The 16,654-nt window shown below is 65.4% G+C and overlaps 1 protein-coding gene across 1 annotated transcript; it reads right to left on the bottom strand.

The window, feature by feature from the left end:
• Positions 1–12,876: 12,876 nt before the first annotated feature.
• RTP5 (receptor transporter protein 5 (putative)) lies at positions 12,877–16,380 on the bottom strand. The gene is made up of 2 exons (XM_072797101.1): positions 16,143–16,380; positions 12,877–14,627 (listed from the first exon to the last, which is right to left on the bottom strand). The coding sequence occupies exons 1-2, from the start codon at positions 16,373–16,375 to the stop codon at positions 13,187–13,189; spliced, it is 1,674 nt and encodes a 557-aa protein (XP_072653202.1). The 5' UTR covers positions 16,376–16,380; the 3' UTR covers positions 12,877–13,186.
• Between the last annotated feature and the right edge of the window lie 274 nt (positions 16,381–16,654).

Raw genomic sequence — 16,654 nt, 5'->3', positions numbered from 1 at the left:
TAACCCTAACCCTAACCCTAACCCTAACCCTAACCCTAACCCCTAACCTAACCCTAACCCTAACCCTAACCCTAACCCTAACCCTAACCCTAACCCTAACCCTAACCCTAACCCTAACCCCTACCCAACCCCTAACCCTAACCCTAACCCCTAACCCTAACCCTAACCCTAACCCTAACCCTAACCCTAACCCTAACCCTAACCCTAACCCTAACCCTAACCCTAACCCTAACCCTAACCCTAACCCTAACCCTAACCCTAACCCTAACCCTAACCCCACTAACCCTAACCCTAACCCTAACCCTAACCCTAACCCTAACCCTAACCCTAACCCTAACCCTAACCCTAACCCTAACCCCTAACCCTAACCCCTAACCCTAACCCTAACCCTAACCCTAACCCTAACCCTAACCCTAACCCTAACCCTAACCTAACCCTAACCCTAACCCTAACCCTAACCCCTAACCCTAACCCTAACCCCTAACCCTAACCCCTAACCCTAACCCTAACCCTAACCCTAACCCTAACCCCTAACCCTAACCCTAACCCCTAACCCTAACCCTAACCCTAACCCTAACCCTAACCCTAACCCCTAACCCTAACCCTAACCCTAACCCTAACCCTAACCCTAACCCTAACCCTAACCCTAACCCTAACCCTAACCCTAACCCCTAACCCCTAACCCTAACCCCTAACCCTAACCCTAACCCTAACCCTAACCCTAACCCCTAACCCTAACCCTAACCCCTAACCCTAACCCTAACCCTAACCCTAACCCTAACCCTAACCCTAACCCTAACCCTAACCCTAACCCTAACCCTAACCCTAACCCAACTCCCTAACCCTAACTCTTAATCCCTAACCCTAACCATAACTCCTAACCCCATACCCCCTAACCCCTTACCTCTTTGCCCTAACCCTAACCCTCACCACCGCCTTCCTGTGGTAGGGCCCCGCCTGTCCTGGTGGTGAGCCACTGCCCTCGAGGTGCACCCTTTCCCCTTGACCCCTGGCTCCCTGCTCACCCTCGCTCCTCGGGGGCTCCCACCTGCAGCAGCCCGGGAGCTGAGCCCAGTGCCGACCGCCCCCACCCGAGCCCACCCCACCCGAGCCCAGCCCACCTCCCGCTCCAGGTCCTCCCCGCCTCTTCGCTGTCCCATCTGAGTCTTGGCCCCGTGGCCCCTGGGCCCGAGGCTCGTTCAGCCGGGGTCCACGTGTACTGACCCCGCTCCAGCAGAGCAGGCGGGCGCCACGGGTGTGGACTCGGGTCATCCTCAGGTGGGATCCCCCAGCAAGCTGGAAACCGGCTCCCGTCCTGCAGACGGGTTAAGGAGCCTGAGCCCTATAAGGGGAGAGCGGGTTCCCGTGGCTGCCGTGACAGGTTACCCCAACCGGCGGGCGGGGGGGTGACTCAAAACACCACGAGTCCATCCTCTCAGGGTCAGGCCCGGAATCCCAGGCTCTGCGTGAGCAGGGCTGGCTTCCTCGTCCTTCCCCTGCAATGTGGACATGAAATCTCCACATGACTTTTGTCTGAGGCCCCCTCCCTAGTCCTCTCCCTGGGACATCTCCGGGGACAAGCTCTGCGCCAGGCAGGACATTCGGGCATGGGGACAGCTGCGGGGGGTGGTGGCAGCAACACCGCGCAAGGCGGGGCAAGGGGAGCGTGTGCTGCCCAGGGCAGCACCACGGAGACCCGTCCCCGCATACCCCTGATGGAGATTTCAGGGGAGGAATTGGGCTTTAGGAACAAGTTTGGGGGAGAGTAACTAGATTTAAACAGAAACTTAGGTCAAACTAGGGCCTCTAGGCGGGGAAGTCAGGAAGCCCCAGGCTTGCAGGACAGGGGCATGTGGCCAGGGTCGGGGGGCCAGCAGGTGTGCAGGGGTGACCCCACAGGAACGGGGGAGCACAGCCGCAGTGGGACAGAGCATCCAAGCGCCAACACGGCCCAGGGACCGGGAGCCCTGGTCTCACACTGGATGGAAAATAAGAAGATCCTCACGTGGACACGCAAGCCTCTACACCCGAGAGCGAGGCTTCCGGCCCCACTCTGAGTTCTACGCACACACGCATGCCCAGGCGGAGGGCGGCCTGCACTCAGCTGTGCCGCCAGCCTGACTCCCCGGACCTCACCAGGCTCCCCCGGCCGCCGGGAGGATGGGACCGGGCCAGGGGCAGGGGAGTATTGCCGCAGGCCTGGGGCGCACCCCCGCAGGGGACCCCGCAGCTCAGAGGACTTGGGACACCGCAGAGGGAGGGGCCGTGCCAGTGCCAGCCGGAGAAGTGGAAGAGGGGCTCCCTCGGCACCCGCGGGCACTGCACACCCTTGCCTCGCGGCCTGGAAAATCCCAAGCCCCCAGGAAACGTCTGCTGACAGGTGCTCCTGGTCAGGAAGCCGGGAATGAGGCTCACGGCCCTCAGCGCCCCCGAAGCTGCGCCCCTCTGGCCCAGGCCCAGCGCCCCGAGGTCCCCGCGGAGCCCGACAGGTGCGAGGTCCCCGCGGAGCCCGACAGGTGCGGGAACCCCGGGGGTGCCCAGCGGCCACACTCTGTGTGAAAAATCGAGACGCCTCTCCTGGACATCCCAGACTCGGGGCTTCCCGGAGCAACAGCCAGCTGGGCTCACGCCGGACCCTGGGCCAGGTGGGGGGAGGCCCCCTCCCGCTGCTCCGCCCTGTCCCCGCCCTGGCACCGGGGCCACCTCCCTGAGATCATTTGGGACCAAGACCATGCAGCCTGGATACCACCCTGGGGAAGCCCGCAGGCAAACCCGGGCGGTGCATTCCAGGGGGAAAGCGGGGGTCCGGGGGACACAGTGCACAAAAGGCCACACACCTGCCCAGGGCTGGACATCCCGAGCACGGGCACGGCATGTCGTCCCGGAGAAAGCACAGCCTTGGTCCGTGCTCGGCCGCAGCGAGGGTCGGGCCCACGCCACGCGGGGCTCAGGTCTGCTGCTGCCCACCTGCTGCCGAGGCTCCTCTTGCGGTGGTGCCCGGGGACACCAGGTGGCCTCGCCTGACCTCCCGCCACAGGGGAGGGAGGGCTCCCCACCTGTGCATGGTGAGCAGGCCCTGACCCTGACCTGCGCCCGCCCTGGAGCCTGGAGGGGGCCGTGAACCTCGCAGAAGCCGCAGCCCGGACCCCTGCGGAGGCGGCGCCACCTCCCCAAGCCTGGTGGCCACCGGCGTCCCCGGACCTCCCCCCACGCGGGGCGACTAACGGCACCAGCACCAGCACCGGCACCAGGATGAGCGGAGGGGCCGGGATTCCAGAAGCAGAGCTGCCGTACCATGCGCCCTCCAACCACAGATCCGCAAGGACATCTGCTCTGGCGGCCTCGTCCTGAACAAAGCCCTGTGTGGCCGTGGCTCCCTAATGCGTCACGGTGTCTCCCAGCTTGACAAGGACACTGGCCCGCTCCTCCCTGCTGCCCCGGGCCGCGCCCGCTGGTCCGGCGCCAGGGCCCTGCCCCCCGTGGCACGTGTGCCACCCCCTTGCTGTCCTGTGACCCCCCTGTCCCTTCTTTTCTCCGTTTTCAAGTGGATTTTGCCTTATTTCCCGTAAAAGCTTTTTGCATATGGTAGACCTCTGTCACTTCCCTGGCAGTCCCTGGACGCTTCTTCCAAATTCGTGTCTGGCCCACCACCTCTGCTCGCTGGCTGCCCCCCTGCCGCCGAAGACCTGCATCTAGTTTTACCTCCACCACCTCATCTGATTTGGGGTTTTGGCGGGAAAAGTCTCTTCGGAATGTCACCGATGTGACCTCTGGGTCACCCTGAGCCGTCCACTGGACCTGGGAAGGCCGGGCAGGAAGCAGGGAGGCCAAAACCTCTGCGGCGCAGACTGCAGGCTCCCGACTACCGTGGTCGGGTTTCCACACTACGGACACTTCACCCCCAACACCATCACGAACACGAACACCTCACAGCGTGGGAGACAGGACACCTGACGGCCTCGCTGCCTCGGGGTCGCGTGCCTCCCGGAGATCCCGCTGCAAACCCCGAATGAAGGTGACGGGCTCACACGCTGCTGGCTGTGGTCGGGATGGAGCCGGCTGGGGGGCGGCCGCCCCTGCCCCTCCAGGGCTCCGCCCCTGCCCCCAGGGTCCCGCTCCTCCAGCCCCGCCCCTGACCCCAGGGCCCCGCCCCCAGGCCCCGCCCCTGACCCCAGGGTCCCGCCCCTCCAGCCCCGCCCCTGACCCCAGGGCCCCGCCCCTCCAGCCCCGCCCCTGACCCCAGGGCCCCGCCCCCAGGCCCCGCCCCTGACCCCAGGGTCCCGCCCCTCCAGCCCCGCCCCTGACCCCAGGGCCCCGCCCCTCCAGCCCCGCCCCTGACCCCAGGGCCCCGCCCCTCCAGCCCCGCCCCCAGGCCCCGCCCCTGATCCCAGGGTCCCGCCCCTCAAGGCCCCGCCCCTCCGGGCCCCGCCCCGCCCCTCAGGCCCCGCCCCTGCTCCCGGGGTCCCGCCCCCTCGAAGGCCCCGCCCCTCCAGGCCCCGCCCCTTTCCAGGCCCCGCTCCTGCCCGCTCCAGGCCCCGCCCCCTCAGGCCCCGCCCCTCTCCAGTCCAGCTCCTGCCCGCTCCAGGCCCCGCCCTGCCCTCAGGCCCCGCCCCTCAGGCCCCGCCCCTGCCTCTCCAGGCCCCGCCCCATCCAGGCCCCGCCCCTGCCCCCCTTCAGCGCTCGGTGCCAGGCAGGCAGAGCGGGTGCCATGGCGGGGTCTCGCCGCTGTTTTAGGGCCGGCTTGCAGGGTTAGCCTTCCCGAGACGCGGGCCTGCGGCGCAGCGCGGTGTCCGGCAGCTGGGGCGGTGACGGGCTCCGGGGGCTGGATGGGCGCCCGGGGACCCGCGTCCGCCAGTGGCCGCTGCCGGAGCCGAATACGCTCCAGGGTCTGCGCCGGGCGGAAGGCGGCTCTGCTTCCCCAGCCGCGCCGGCGAGGACGCCCTCGGAGGCCCCGGGAGTGAGCTCCGTCCCGCTTGCCGGCGACCTGGGGCGCGGGGTCGGGCGGGGGGGGGGCGGACGGGAGCAGCGCCGGGGGCAGGGCGCACGCGACGGCTGGGCTCTCGCAGGCCGGGGCGCGGCCACCCCCGTGCGCCCCAGGGCTCCCGGGGCCCCGTGGGCGGCGGGGTCCCTTGCCTGCGGCCTGAGGTCGCTGACCCGTCGGGAAGGCCTTCGCTGGCCGCCTGGAGCCCCGTGGCCACAGCCGCTTCTGTGCAAATGCCCGGGGGCCCCAGGCACCGCAGCCTCACCCGGACTCAGGAGCCGGAGCCCGAGGGGTGGTCACTCCCCCTGACCCGGAGCACTCCCCAGCACCCCTGCCCCCTGCTCCCAGCACCCCGCCCCTCCCAGAGACCCCGTCTCCTGAAGCTGGCCCTCACCCTCTCTGGAGGCCTGGGGGCAGCACCAGGTCACCCCCAGAGCCCAGGGGCCCTTCCCTTGGGTCCCATACCTCCTATTTTCAAGACATGGAAGTGTCTGCTTCTAATTTTTTTAAGCTTATTTATTTATTCATGAGAGACACAGAGAGAGAGAAGCAGAGACACGGGCAGGGGGAGAAGCAGGCTCCCAGCCATGCCACACCCTCCAAACCCGGCCACACACCAAGGCCTGAAGGTGCTGCTCCTGGAGGTTCGGGGCTGGGGGCACTGGCCCCTCTGGCCGGGCCGTCCCACCTGGCTCTCCCTTGCGTGTCGTGCTCCCAGGCAGGCAGGCTGGGCGGGTGGGCAAGCACAGGGAAGGAGAGAACGTCCTGACAGAGGCCAGTGTGAGGGCCCTGGGGAGGGGGCCCAGCGGCCATGGGGACTGTCCAGTCCTCATGAACACGTGCTCCCCCACAATGCACCAGGCCCAGGACAGAGCTCGGTCTCTCAGCCTCAGAAGGTTCCAGAAGCTGCTTCCTGGCCAGAGTGCTTTCCCCATCTGGAAAACGTTGGGCCATGGCCCCCAGCCAGGACTGGCCAAGTCGCCAAGGCAGGGCTCTCTGGGCCCCACAAGGTCACAGCCACTGGCCGCCCGGGAGGGAGTGGCGGTGCTAAAACACGTGCTGAGCTGCCAACAGAGGCCTGGCTGCCACCCGGGCCCGAAAAGTTGACTCACAGGCTGAAGCTATCACCGTCCCAGGCTCCACGGCAAGTGGGCTCGGATGCTGGAGGGGAGGACCAAGGGGCTACAGGGTCCCCCCGAGGCGGCCACCCAGCCATCCCCGCACTCATGGGATGCCACAGCAGCCTGAGCCTGCCGTCCTGTGGTCATCCTGCCCCGGGGCCGCGACACCCCAGAGGAGGCGCAGATGCTGCAGCACGACTGCCGGGACCAGAGGCTCTCAGGGCAGCGGGCCCATCGTGGTTTTGCTTCCCTAGCACAGCACATGCCCAATAAAACCTAAGATAATTGGATTACACATTTCCTGCAGAATTGTCCTCGTATCTTCAAGTTTTGCACATGAAAGCGTAGGGTGATGGCACTAACCTGCCACCAGCCACGGCAGGATGCCGGAGCTCGAGGGGCCCCGTCTGTACTCCCGTCCACTCCGACCCGCACACGGAGGCACGCTGTCCCCAGGACAGGAGGGTGCATGTCGGGAGTCTCCACCCCAGGAAGCCGCCTGCGGGGGGACCCATGTAAACCCTGGTGCACATCCAGGTCCCTGGTTCATGACCCAGAACCTATCAGGAAGCCACACGTGCCCGTTTCCATAATAGGAGGAGCTCGGACCACGGAGACCGCGTGGGGTCCTGGCCATGGCTGTGACTACACCAGAGGCCCCGAGGGCCTGGGTCACGTCAACCCATGGGACCCAGACTGCAGCTGCCCTGTCCCGACCCGCGAACCCAAGCCCACCGCCCCTGCTCCTCAGCCGCCCACTGTCACCACCGCGTTCCATCCTTTGTGACACAGGACCCTCCTTGGGGGACCGTCTGGCCTGGGTCGTGTCTCTTTACTGGGTTTGCTTTTTGTTTGGTCGCAACGCTCTGACTGAGTCAGGAAGGGGAGGGGATGAGTGCACTGTCCGGTCGTAGGACCCCCCCCACCAGGGAACTACGACCCCCCTACCAGGGAAAACGGCCTAGTGATGTTGGGAGCCGAGCAAACTCCTCGCAGGGCGTTTGCAGAGCTGACCGCCCGCACCTGACGCGGAGCTTGGACGCCCGGCCACCTGAGAGAGCAAGCGGCCCTCACGACACCACCCGTTGTCACAAGTGACTCGGGAGAGTCCAGTGATGAACAGGCTGCAGAATGTGACCATCGTCACCCTGAAATAGCTCAGAACCGGGCACCCCTCTAGGCGCCAGGCCCCAGCCTTCCCCTCCCTCGGCCGCAGACCATCCTGTGGTCGACATGGATCCCAACTGTGCTGATGGGCCCTCTCACCAAGGACTGACCTCCTTCCTCCTCCCTCCCTCTCCCCCCTCACCAGGGCCTGACCTCCCCCCACCCGTTCCCCCCTCCCCTCATCAGTGGCTGACCTCCCCCCTCCCCCCTCCCCCTTCCCACTCACCAGGACCTGACCTCCCCTCCTCACCCCTTCCCCCTCATCTGGGACTGACCTCCTCCCTCACTCCTTCCTCATCAGGGGCTCACCTCCCCACTCTCCCCCTCATGGGCAGCACCCCTACCTGAGGCTGGGCCCTCCTCACCGGGAGCCCCTCGGTTCTAGGAACGCAGGGCCATCCCAAACCTTCCCTGTGCCCACTGATCCTCAAAACAGGCTGCTGGTTTCATCAGCCCAGCCCAGGGTCTCCCAGCCTTCCCCAGGCAGGAATCTGTCACAGGTTCAGGTTCCAGGGATGAGTGGCCACAGGCCCACTAGGAGTATCCGTCTCTGATGCTCAGATGTCAGATTTGGCCTGTGGGACTGTTTCAAACTGGCTTCTGGTCTTTGGACGGAGTTTTGTGACCCTTGAAAGCTCCTTCCTTCCAGGCTCCTCGTCCACCTTCACTGTCCAGGAACGTAAAACACACAAATGGTGCGGTGACCAGTCATGAGCGGTAACAGCAGCTGCCACGGCAGGGGTGCCCTTGTGCGTGGAGGGAAGAAGGGGCGCACCCACCCTGCCTGCTTCCAGCCGTGCACAGAGGGGTAGGGTGTGGGGGACCCGGTGCTCTGCCTCTGGTCCCGCGGGGAGGTCACCCGGCCTTCACATCGTCCGAGCGCACTGAGCTGAGCTCCTGGGTTCAGGACAGGTTCTCACACGGAAGTTACGTCCCAACAGGGAAGGTCTTTAAACTGAAATGCAGCGTCAGGGGCTGCCTAGCTGACCCTCACCGCCACCACGGTTGGGCCCTCGCCCTGGCTCCCACACCTGCTGGGTTGACGGCAGGTCCCTCTGCAAGGATGGCTGAGCAGGCCCCTGGGCTTCTCTGCTGGGGCTGGAGGAGGGCAGGGGGTCCTCACCGCTTCTCACTGGGGCATCCTCTCTGTGAGTATCTCTGTCCCCACACCAGCCACAGTCCTACCGTCCCTATGCTCCTTCCCCCACCCCTACTCTGCTGCCCGCCAGCCTAGGGGAGCAGTGCCAGGGTGGCCTTGCCCTGCAATAGAAACGCCCACCAGGGAGGGTCCTCGTGACCAGCAGGCAGTGGAGTCCCGGGGCCAGACGGGAGCCGCATCGGAGCTCTGTGCCCAGTGCGAGTCTGCCGGAGACCCTTGCCCCACCCCACTGAGCACGCTCTCTAGAATAAATAAATCTCTTAAAAAAGAAGAAAGTAAAAAAAAAAATCCATGAGGACACAGCAAGGTTAAATGTTTGAAGGACCGACAAGGGACACGTGCACAGACCAGCATGAGAGCTGCTGTGGGTACCTCGGGGCCCAGCGGCACTACCAGGGCAGGAGGGGGGTCGCACCTGACTCGAGGCCTGTCCCACAGCCACAGCGCAGCCACCGTCCAGCCTCTGCCCCCACCAGACGGGGCCGCAGGAGGCACGCCTCCCCCCCAGCCCTTCCGGGGCTCAGGCAAGGCCCCCGTAAGGGACTGGCCGCCTTCCTGGGGTTGGTCATGGACTAGGGCCCACGTCAGCACTACGTGGCCACGCATCCTTGCCTGCCTGTGACACCGACAGAGCTGTGGCTCATCACTGGGCGGGTCCTGGTGGTGCCCGGCTCCAGCCGCCTGCCCTGCAGCCTCTCCCACAGGCGGCTTCTCGGGGGTCATCCCCCAGGCCCCGAGTGGGGCAGCAGCCTGCTGGGCTCCCCAGTGGACCCTGCTGTCTGGCCAGGCTCCAGGCAGCCCCTCCTTGCGGGGGGGAAGCCAACTCTGGGGATCTTGGCCAAGGGCAGCACCCACTCCCCGCGCAAGCCCAGGAGGGGAATGGGCCCCACTCACAGGGGCCACGTCACAAGGGCCGCCCCCACCGCTGCTACCCCGGCGCCCCGCAGCCCTGGCCAACAGTCTCAGCATCCCCAGTGGGCTCCTGGAGGGCGCTGGGGGGTGGCCACCCCAGAAGACGCGGAGCAGGAGACGTGCAGCCACCGCGCTCCACAGACAGTGGCTGCTCTGATCCCCTCCAGCCCCTCTGCTTGCCTCCGTCTCTGCAGCAAGCAGCATCCCTCCCCGCTGTTCTTGGCTTCAAGAGAAGCGCGTCGGCACGTCCTCGAACCTCCCCTGGGTCCCCGGGAAATGCAACAATCCCACTCAGGCTCAAGCGGCAACCGGGCACAGGTCGCAGCAGCGCTGGCACAGGACGGGCTCCGCTGCTCGCCAACCGTGTTAAGTAAAGAATTATTCTGACTTTTAAAGACAAGACCCCTCGAAATCCCATTTTGTCGTGGTCTCAGGATGATGATCCTGCAGGACAGCGTGGAGCGGAAGCGTGAAGGAGGTGAACAGCAGGGCCTGGTGCCACCCGGCCGCAGAAGGCAGTGCCCCCGCCGCCTCTGGGAGTTCCCATTGCTGACATCACTCTCCTGATGAGGCACAGAGGCCGCCTGCTGCCTGGACGCCTGCCGCCCTCACCAGGGACCACTAAGATCTGCCCAGGTGCCGACCCCCCACTCACCCAGCCCTGGTGGGATTACAGTGGCAGAGTTTTAGAATTTTCTGGAAAGCCGATGAGAGCAGCTGTACTACATGATAGGTGTGCTTTCTAATCAAAGGCCACAAATTGTCTCTGACCTTTCAGCTCAGAGAAAAGATGATGGAAAAGCATTTCAGGAGGGACGGCTCAAAGCCAGGAGCCCCGCTGGTGCAGTTGGCCGAGTGGGATTTCGGCTGCCCGCCAATGGCCTCAGGAGGGCTCCGGGTCCCTGCAGGTGCCAGCCATGTGCCAGGCAGGTGCCGTGATGACGGCGCGTGGCCGCCCTCCGGCAGAGGCTCGGGGAGGCTCCACACCCGGCCCGTGTCCCGCGTCGGTGCAGGTCTTGGACTGTTCCGAGTCCCAGCTGGTGGGGGCCAGTCTGCTGGAGCCCCTCCCCCTGCCCCGCAGGTGGTGTCCTTGGAGGCCTCCCTCCACCCTCAGGGCCCTGCTCGTCCCCACACCAGCCTGAAGCTCCTGCCACCCGGCCCACTCCCTGGGGCCAGGAAGTGTGATTCATTCCTTCAAAAACCAGGAACTTGTTTGCCTTTTGAGGCCCCCAGCATTGGCAGAACGACCAGTAGCTGCAGCATTAAGATGTGTCTGCCTCTGGTTCTCTTGGAGACGTTTAGACATTCCGTGTCTCTGTCATCGACTGTGCTCCCAAACACAGTCATGGCTGCATCAGAGCGAGTTAGGCCCAACCTGGTCGTTCAGGCTGTACAAGAGACACATGTGGAATCTGGTACAGGCTCAGGTGTGGGCTCAGGTGCAGGTTCAGGTGTGTGAGTTTGGGTGTGAGCTCAGGAGTGGGCTCAGGTGTGGGCTCAGGTGTGGGCTACACGACCCAGGCTTGCCATTGGCATTTTAACTGGTGCCTGTGAGCCTGAAGTGTCCCATGACTACGAAGGTAAGCATGGTGCTCAGAACACCTGAAATACTTGTGTGAGTCTCTGCCACAGAGCAGACTGGGGACCCCGGGACCAAAAGTCCGCGCTTAACTCCCTCAGCTGCCCAGGTGCCCCTGATGAAACTTAATCCTCAATGAAGTAACTATTAATGATTTAATGAACTTTAGCTACTCATAAACACTAATGTTAATGATGGTGATGATGGGTGGGGTTTGTTGGGTTTTAACAAAACCATCTGATTAAACAGAAAGTTAAAACAGCTGCAACGCGTCCCCCCATCACAGGGCTGTACACCGCCAGCTGCCACACGGGGGCGCCCCAGGACAGCAGCTGGAGCAGGCGCCGGCTGGAGGAGAGGCCCGGGTCTCCAGGAGGGCGCAGGGGGCGCGAGGGGACCAAGGTCTGCAGCAGGGGGCAGGGGCATTAGGCGGGAGCCCAGGAGCCAGAAGAGGGGGCGGGGATGGACAGGGCCCATGGGACCCCGCGACCCCGGTGCCCTTACTCCCGGTCGGCGGGCATGGACCCCTCAATCAGGACAGACGCAGGCTGCAGACCCTCTCCCTGGGCAGACCCTAGTGGGCAGCGTCCCTGAGCTGACGGAGGTGCCTGGACGGGTCCCCGGGGAGGGACGGGTGCCTGTAAGCATCCTGGCCCACAGCTGGCCCCACAGGATGGGGTCAGCTGCCCTGGGACCCCCGCAACTGCAATGTCCCTGGAGAGTCAGGCTGCCGTTCCCTGTCCCTGCCACCCCCTGCCGTTCCCCCGGGGAAGCCCCAGAGCCGCAGGGCCCTCTGTTCAGGCCTGCTCCTGGTCAGACCCACCCCCAGCCAGCCACCCGGTGACGGCTTCACACCCAGTGTACACAGGACACCCGGGGGGGACAGTGCTCCCTGCCCCAGGACAGAGGGCTCTCACCGGTGTAGACAGGACCCGGAGGGTGGGCAGCGGGTCCCAGCCCGTGTAGATGGGGTCCTGCAGAGTCCAGCTTCAGGTGTCTCCTGGTGTTAGAAGAGCTCCTGTCCACACGGGCTGGGCCCCCAGTGCCGGGGGAGCCTTCTGGCTTCTTCTGCTGGGCTTCTGTGAGCAAGTGAGGAGGAGGCGGAGGGAGAGGGGCAGGGACAAGAGGTCCCAGTGCAATGTCCTCACCTGCGCCCCCTGACCCAGCCGGTGGTGCTGTTGCAGGAGCGGGCCGCCCATGCCTCTGCCAACAGGAGGACCCAGGTCAGGCCTGAGGGCAGCGGAGAGCCCTGGACAGGTTCCCAGACCTCACCCCTCCCCGGGGCCAGGCTTCCCCAGACCTGAGCCCTCCAGGCAAATCCCCGCCTCCCTGGGGCCCTGCCCAGAAGAAGAGGGTGTGGGGACCCGCTGCCACCCCACCCTGCTGGCACCACGCAGCCCCACACCCCCGCCCCTTAGAAGTGGGCCCCCTGATCTTACCAGACGGAGAGGCAGAGTGAGACCGGCAGGCAGGAGGGTTCTGACGCGCATGGACGGCAGGTCTCAAACCACATCCCTGCTGCAGACGTCCAGGCCCCAGGGCCAGGGACCCATCTGCAGGTGCTCGGCCCCCCTCGGGTGGGTGTGCCCTCTCTGCGGGAGTCAGAGGGACATCAGATGGGTGTGGGGGGGGTGGAGGGGCACCAACCAGGGCTGGGGGGGCTTTAGTCTTTTCCCACAGTCGTGGGGAGTGCACCTGCCACCCGCTCCAGGAAAGCCCCGGGGGTCCACATGGGAATGTGGCTGGTGCCCTCCAGGCAGCGGGTGCTGAGAAGCCAGAGTGGTTCAGGGGCGTCCTGTCAGTCACACCAGGCCTGGAACCCAGCGGCCCCCAGGGGAAGACGTGTGTGCAACCCGCCCCACGGGGACCGATGGGGACAGTGACCCGCCCTCCACTCCCTCCCACCTCTGAACCTTCTCCAGGGTGCTGGCGTCCACACAGCCCAAACACACTGTGATTTGTTTTCCTTTGAACTTTTATTTTATTGGATTGTAACACTCATACAGACCGGCACCGGGCACACGGGCGGGCAGCTTGGCGGATAATCACGGAGTGAACATCCAAGACGCCACAACTCACACCAAGAGACAACACACACAGAAGCAGGAGATGGAGGGGAAGGCTGAGGCCCACCCTCGGGCGGGCAGGGGTGCCGGGGGTCCCGGGGTGCGGGCAGGGGTGGGGGGGTCCACTCTCCGCGGCCTGGGCAGCCCTGCTGGAGGGGTGCAGCAGGGACCCGCAGGGGGCGTCAGGCTTCGCGCGGGCTGTCAAGGGCTGAACTTGTACAGGTACATGATCCAGAGGATGCACACGGTCATGGACACCCAGATCCACACCTCCTCATAGGGGTCGAAGCGCGGCGCGCAGCAGCCGTCGTCGCAGCACAAGTCCTCCTCCCAGCTGGGCTGGGAGCCAGACCTGCTGAGCCGGGCCCTCGGCGTCCTCCTCTTCTTGTAGCCATGGGGGGCCAGGCCGCTGCTCTGGCGGCCGCTGGCAACCGAGCCGGAGCCCTTGCATCTGATGATGTCGAAGACCGAGAAGGGGATGGTGACAGAGCCCTCGCTGATGGTGACGGGCCTACGGGTGCGGGTCCCCGGAAGGGGTTGCCCGCCAGCCGCAGCAGGGCCATTGCCGCCACCCTCTTTCTCTAGGTCTTGGGTGCTTTTGTCTTCACCAGTGAAGATGAAGGGGAAGGTGACGGAGCCGTTGATGTCGGGGAAGTCCTTGTCTCGGATCATGTCGGCCAGAGACGAGGGGAAGGTGACAGAGCCCTCTCCGTCATCCGTGAGCCCGATGATATAGGACACAGGCTGCGGGTTGCTGTCGGCGCTCTCAGAGGCGGTGTCCTCGTCACTGTCGGAGGGGCTGGTGATGGAGCCTTGGCCCTTGAAGATGAAGCCCTTGAGCTGGAAGGGCTTGATGCTGCTGATGAGCAGCCCTCTGCCGTGGAAGATGGGGCACCGGATGTTTACCAGGAGGCCTCTGGCCTTGGACGCAGCTGAGGAACTGGCCGGCAAGGACATGCAGCCCTTGGCGATGACCAGCGACTCACAGGGGTCCACTGCGGGGCGAGAGCCCTGCCCCGGAGTCACCCGGCCCTTGTCCCTTCCCACGTGCACAAGGGAGAAGGGGACGGTGACGATCTCATCATCTTGCCTGAAGAAGTTGCTGCTCTCAGAAATCGGGTTCCTGATGAAGTCGGACACGGAGAGGGGGATGGTGATGGAGTTGGGGGTGTAGCCCCGGGAGCGGTCAACCACGGGCCCGCTGCCCAAGGTGAGCAGCTGCTTGCCGGCCTCCAAGGCATCGGCGCTGCCGCCCCCGTACAAGGTGTACCGGCCCTTAATGGTAGTGGGGCTCTTGACCTCGGGCCCCCAGGCCGGGTCTGGGGGCTTCTGGAAGAAGCAGACCCCCAGGTCGCAGGCCTCGCAGCGCTCGCCGAAGCAGATCTCAGGGCACTGGTCTGCGCTGAGGCTCTCCCCGTAGCACTTCTGCAGGATGAACAGGACCAGCTTGTTGAGGAAGAGCCGGATATTCAGGAGGCTCACCTGGCAGTCGGCCCGGATGCCCGGCGGGCACAGGCGGCACCGCTGGCCCCAGATGCGCATCTTCACCAGCCCCAGCCGGCTGTCCTCGTCCAGGCACATGTGGAAGAGGATGTGCACGTGTGCCGAGGACCAGCCCCACTGGCAGCGGCCACACTGCAGCCTGCGGGCAAGAAGGGCGGCAGTGAGTGGAGGGTGGCGGCGGCCCCCCGCTCAGCCGGCCCCTCGGGGGCTCCGAACCCTGACACCCCTGCCCGCCGCGCATCATCTGAAAGGCTGAAAAGCAAATTCCTTTTTGTCCGATTGGCACCCAAACCCCACGCAAGGGCCCAGCCCGGCCTGACACCTGTGGGGGGGGGGGGGGCGTCGCTGCACCTGCTGCTTATCAGCTCTGTGACCCAGGCTTCACTGCCCTGCGGACACGTCACCAAGACTCAAAGGCAGCCGGTGGGGGGGGCAGGGTCCACATGGCTAAGCTGTGCGGACTCACGGGGCGGGGGAGGTCCCGGGAGGAAGAGCTCCATCCCCAGGGAGAGAAGCTGACGTAAAGGGGGCAGGGGGCTCTCAGGAGAGCTGGGGTGGGCTGGGACCGGTGAGCTCCTTTGACGGGGCGGCCCCAGCTGCAAACGTGGGAGCGGGAGAGCCGCTCACCCCAGGCCGTGTGCCCCAGGGCCGGGCAGGTGGGCCCGTCTCCAAGCCCCCAAGGTCAGGGCCCGGCGACCACACTCTGGGCGTCCCCCAGCGGCGCCCTCCCCTGGAGCTTTCTGCGGTGGTGAGGGTGGCAACGTCGGGCAGGCCCCGCCTCTGCGGCAGCCACAGGTGCCCGGGAGCTGACCTGTCAACCGCATTTCGATGTGATCAGGCTCCCGGAGGCCCCGTGGCTGTTGTGCCTTGTGCCCCCCTCCACCGTGTCCAGCTGCAGGACAGCAGAGAGCCCTGCCCCGGCCACTGAAGGCGGTGTTCTCTCCTGCTGGGCGGTGGGAGCCATCCCGTGATTTGGGGCGCTTCCACACACACCCCGGGCTGCTCACTCACCCACCCCCCGCCACGGGGAGCTGAGGGGCCCATGTCACAGGGTGGCTGCCGGAGAGTCCCCGCGCTGACCTGCCGGTGGGCCACCTCCCCCACTGACCCCCTCCCAGCTGGCCCCCGGAGGGTGGGGGAACGCCTGGTGGGGTGGGGCCCCCGCGGGTCTGGCCCATCCCCGCCACTGTCATCATGACAATGAGGAGCGGGGCCCCTGCTGGCCCCCACCCAGGTCATACAGAGCCTCTCCACCCCGGGCCTGTGCCCCTTGGGCCCCTCTGCAGGGAGGGGTGTGAGCCCGGCAGCCGCCCCTCCCCTGCTCTGGCCGGCAGTGCTACCATGGAAACCAGGAGATGCTGCAGTGAGCGAACAGGCCCTTCACTTCACGTGTGGGTGGCATCGTCGCCCCCCAGCCTCTGCTCCCCCCCGCAGGACCCCGACTGCAGTGGCCAGCACCAGGGGACTGCACAGAGGTTGTCCCGGGGCCCCCACCTCCTGGAGAGGAGGGAACACCCGGCCCGGCTCCCTGCTGGGGTAGGTGGGGGGGGACCCCTCTTCCCAGCCCACAGGGCCCTACCACACCAGCCCGGCTTGGGGACCAAGCAGCTCAGCCCTCCCCCAGCCCCCCCAGGAGCCCCCCACCCCAGCGCACCTGGAGAGCCCCCTCAGCCGATACTGAAAATCGCCACTCTCCATGACCCCGGAGGCCAGGTTCTCCTCAGGGACCAGCTCCCAGGTGTCCTGGGGCTTCCTCTTGGCCATGAGCTGGGCCAGGGTGCTGGCCCACGCGTCCACCCCGTCCATGCTGGCACTTGGCTCCGCACTGCGGTCTGACAGCTGCGCCGGCTCCGCTCCGAGGGAGCCCTGGGATCCCACATCCTGCATCCTCCCCAGCCAATCGCTGCCTTGACAACCGCCCAGTCTCCATGGCAACCGGGTTCGTCCCCCAGAAATGAGAACTGGGCCTTGTTCCCCGTCCCCTTGAATATTTCTTATTACGCAGGAGATATATTTTCATTTTAGAAAAAACCAGAAACAGATAAACACAAAGGAGAAACTGATACAGAAAAAAGTCATACATGATCCTCCCGGTGGCGCTGCGACTGCGCGTCTCCCCAGACACGCGTGTGTGAATTTTCACAAACAGGAAATCACAGCGAGCGT

This window comes from Canis lupus, chromosome 24 (assembly GCF_048164855.1).
Source record: "Canis lupus baileyi chromosome 24, mCanLup2.hap1, whole genome shotgun sequence".
Classification (NCBI taxonomy): domain Eukaryota; kingdom Metazoa; phylum Chordata; class Mammalia; order Carnivora; family Canidae; genus Canis; species Canis lupus.
The sequence above is the reverse complement of the archived record's forward strand: the minus strand, read 5'-3'. Positions and strand labels throughout refer to the sequence as shown.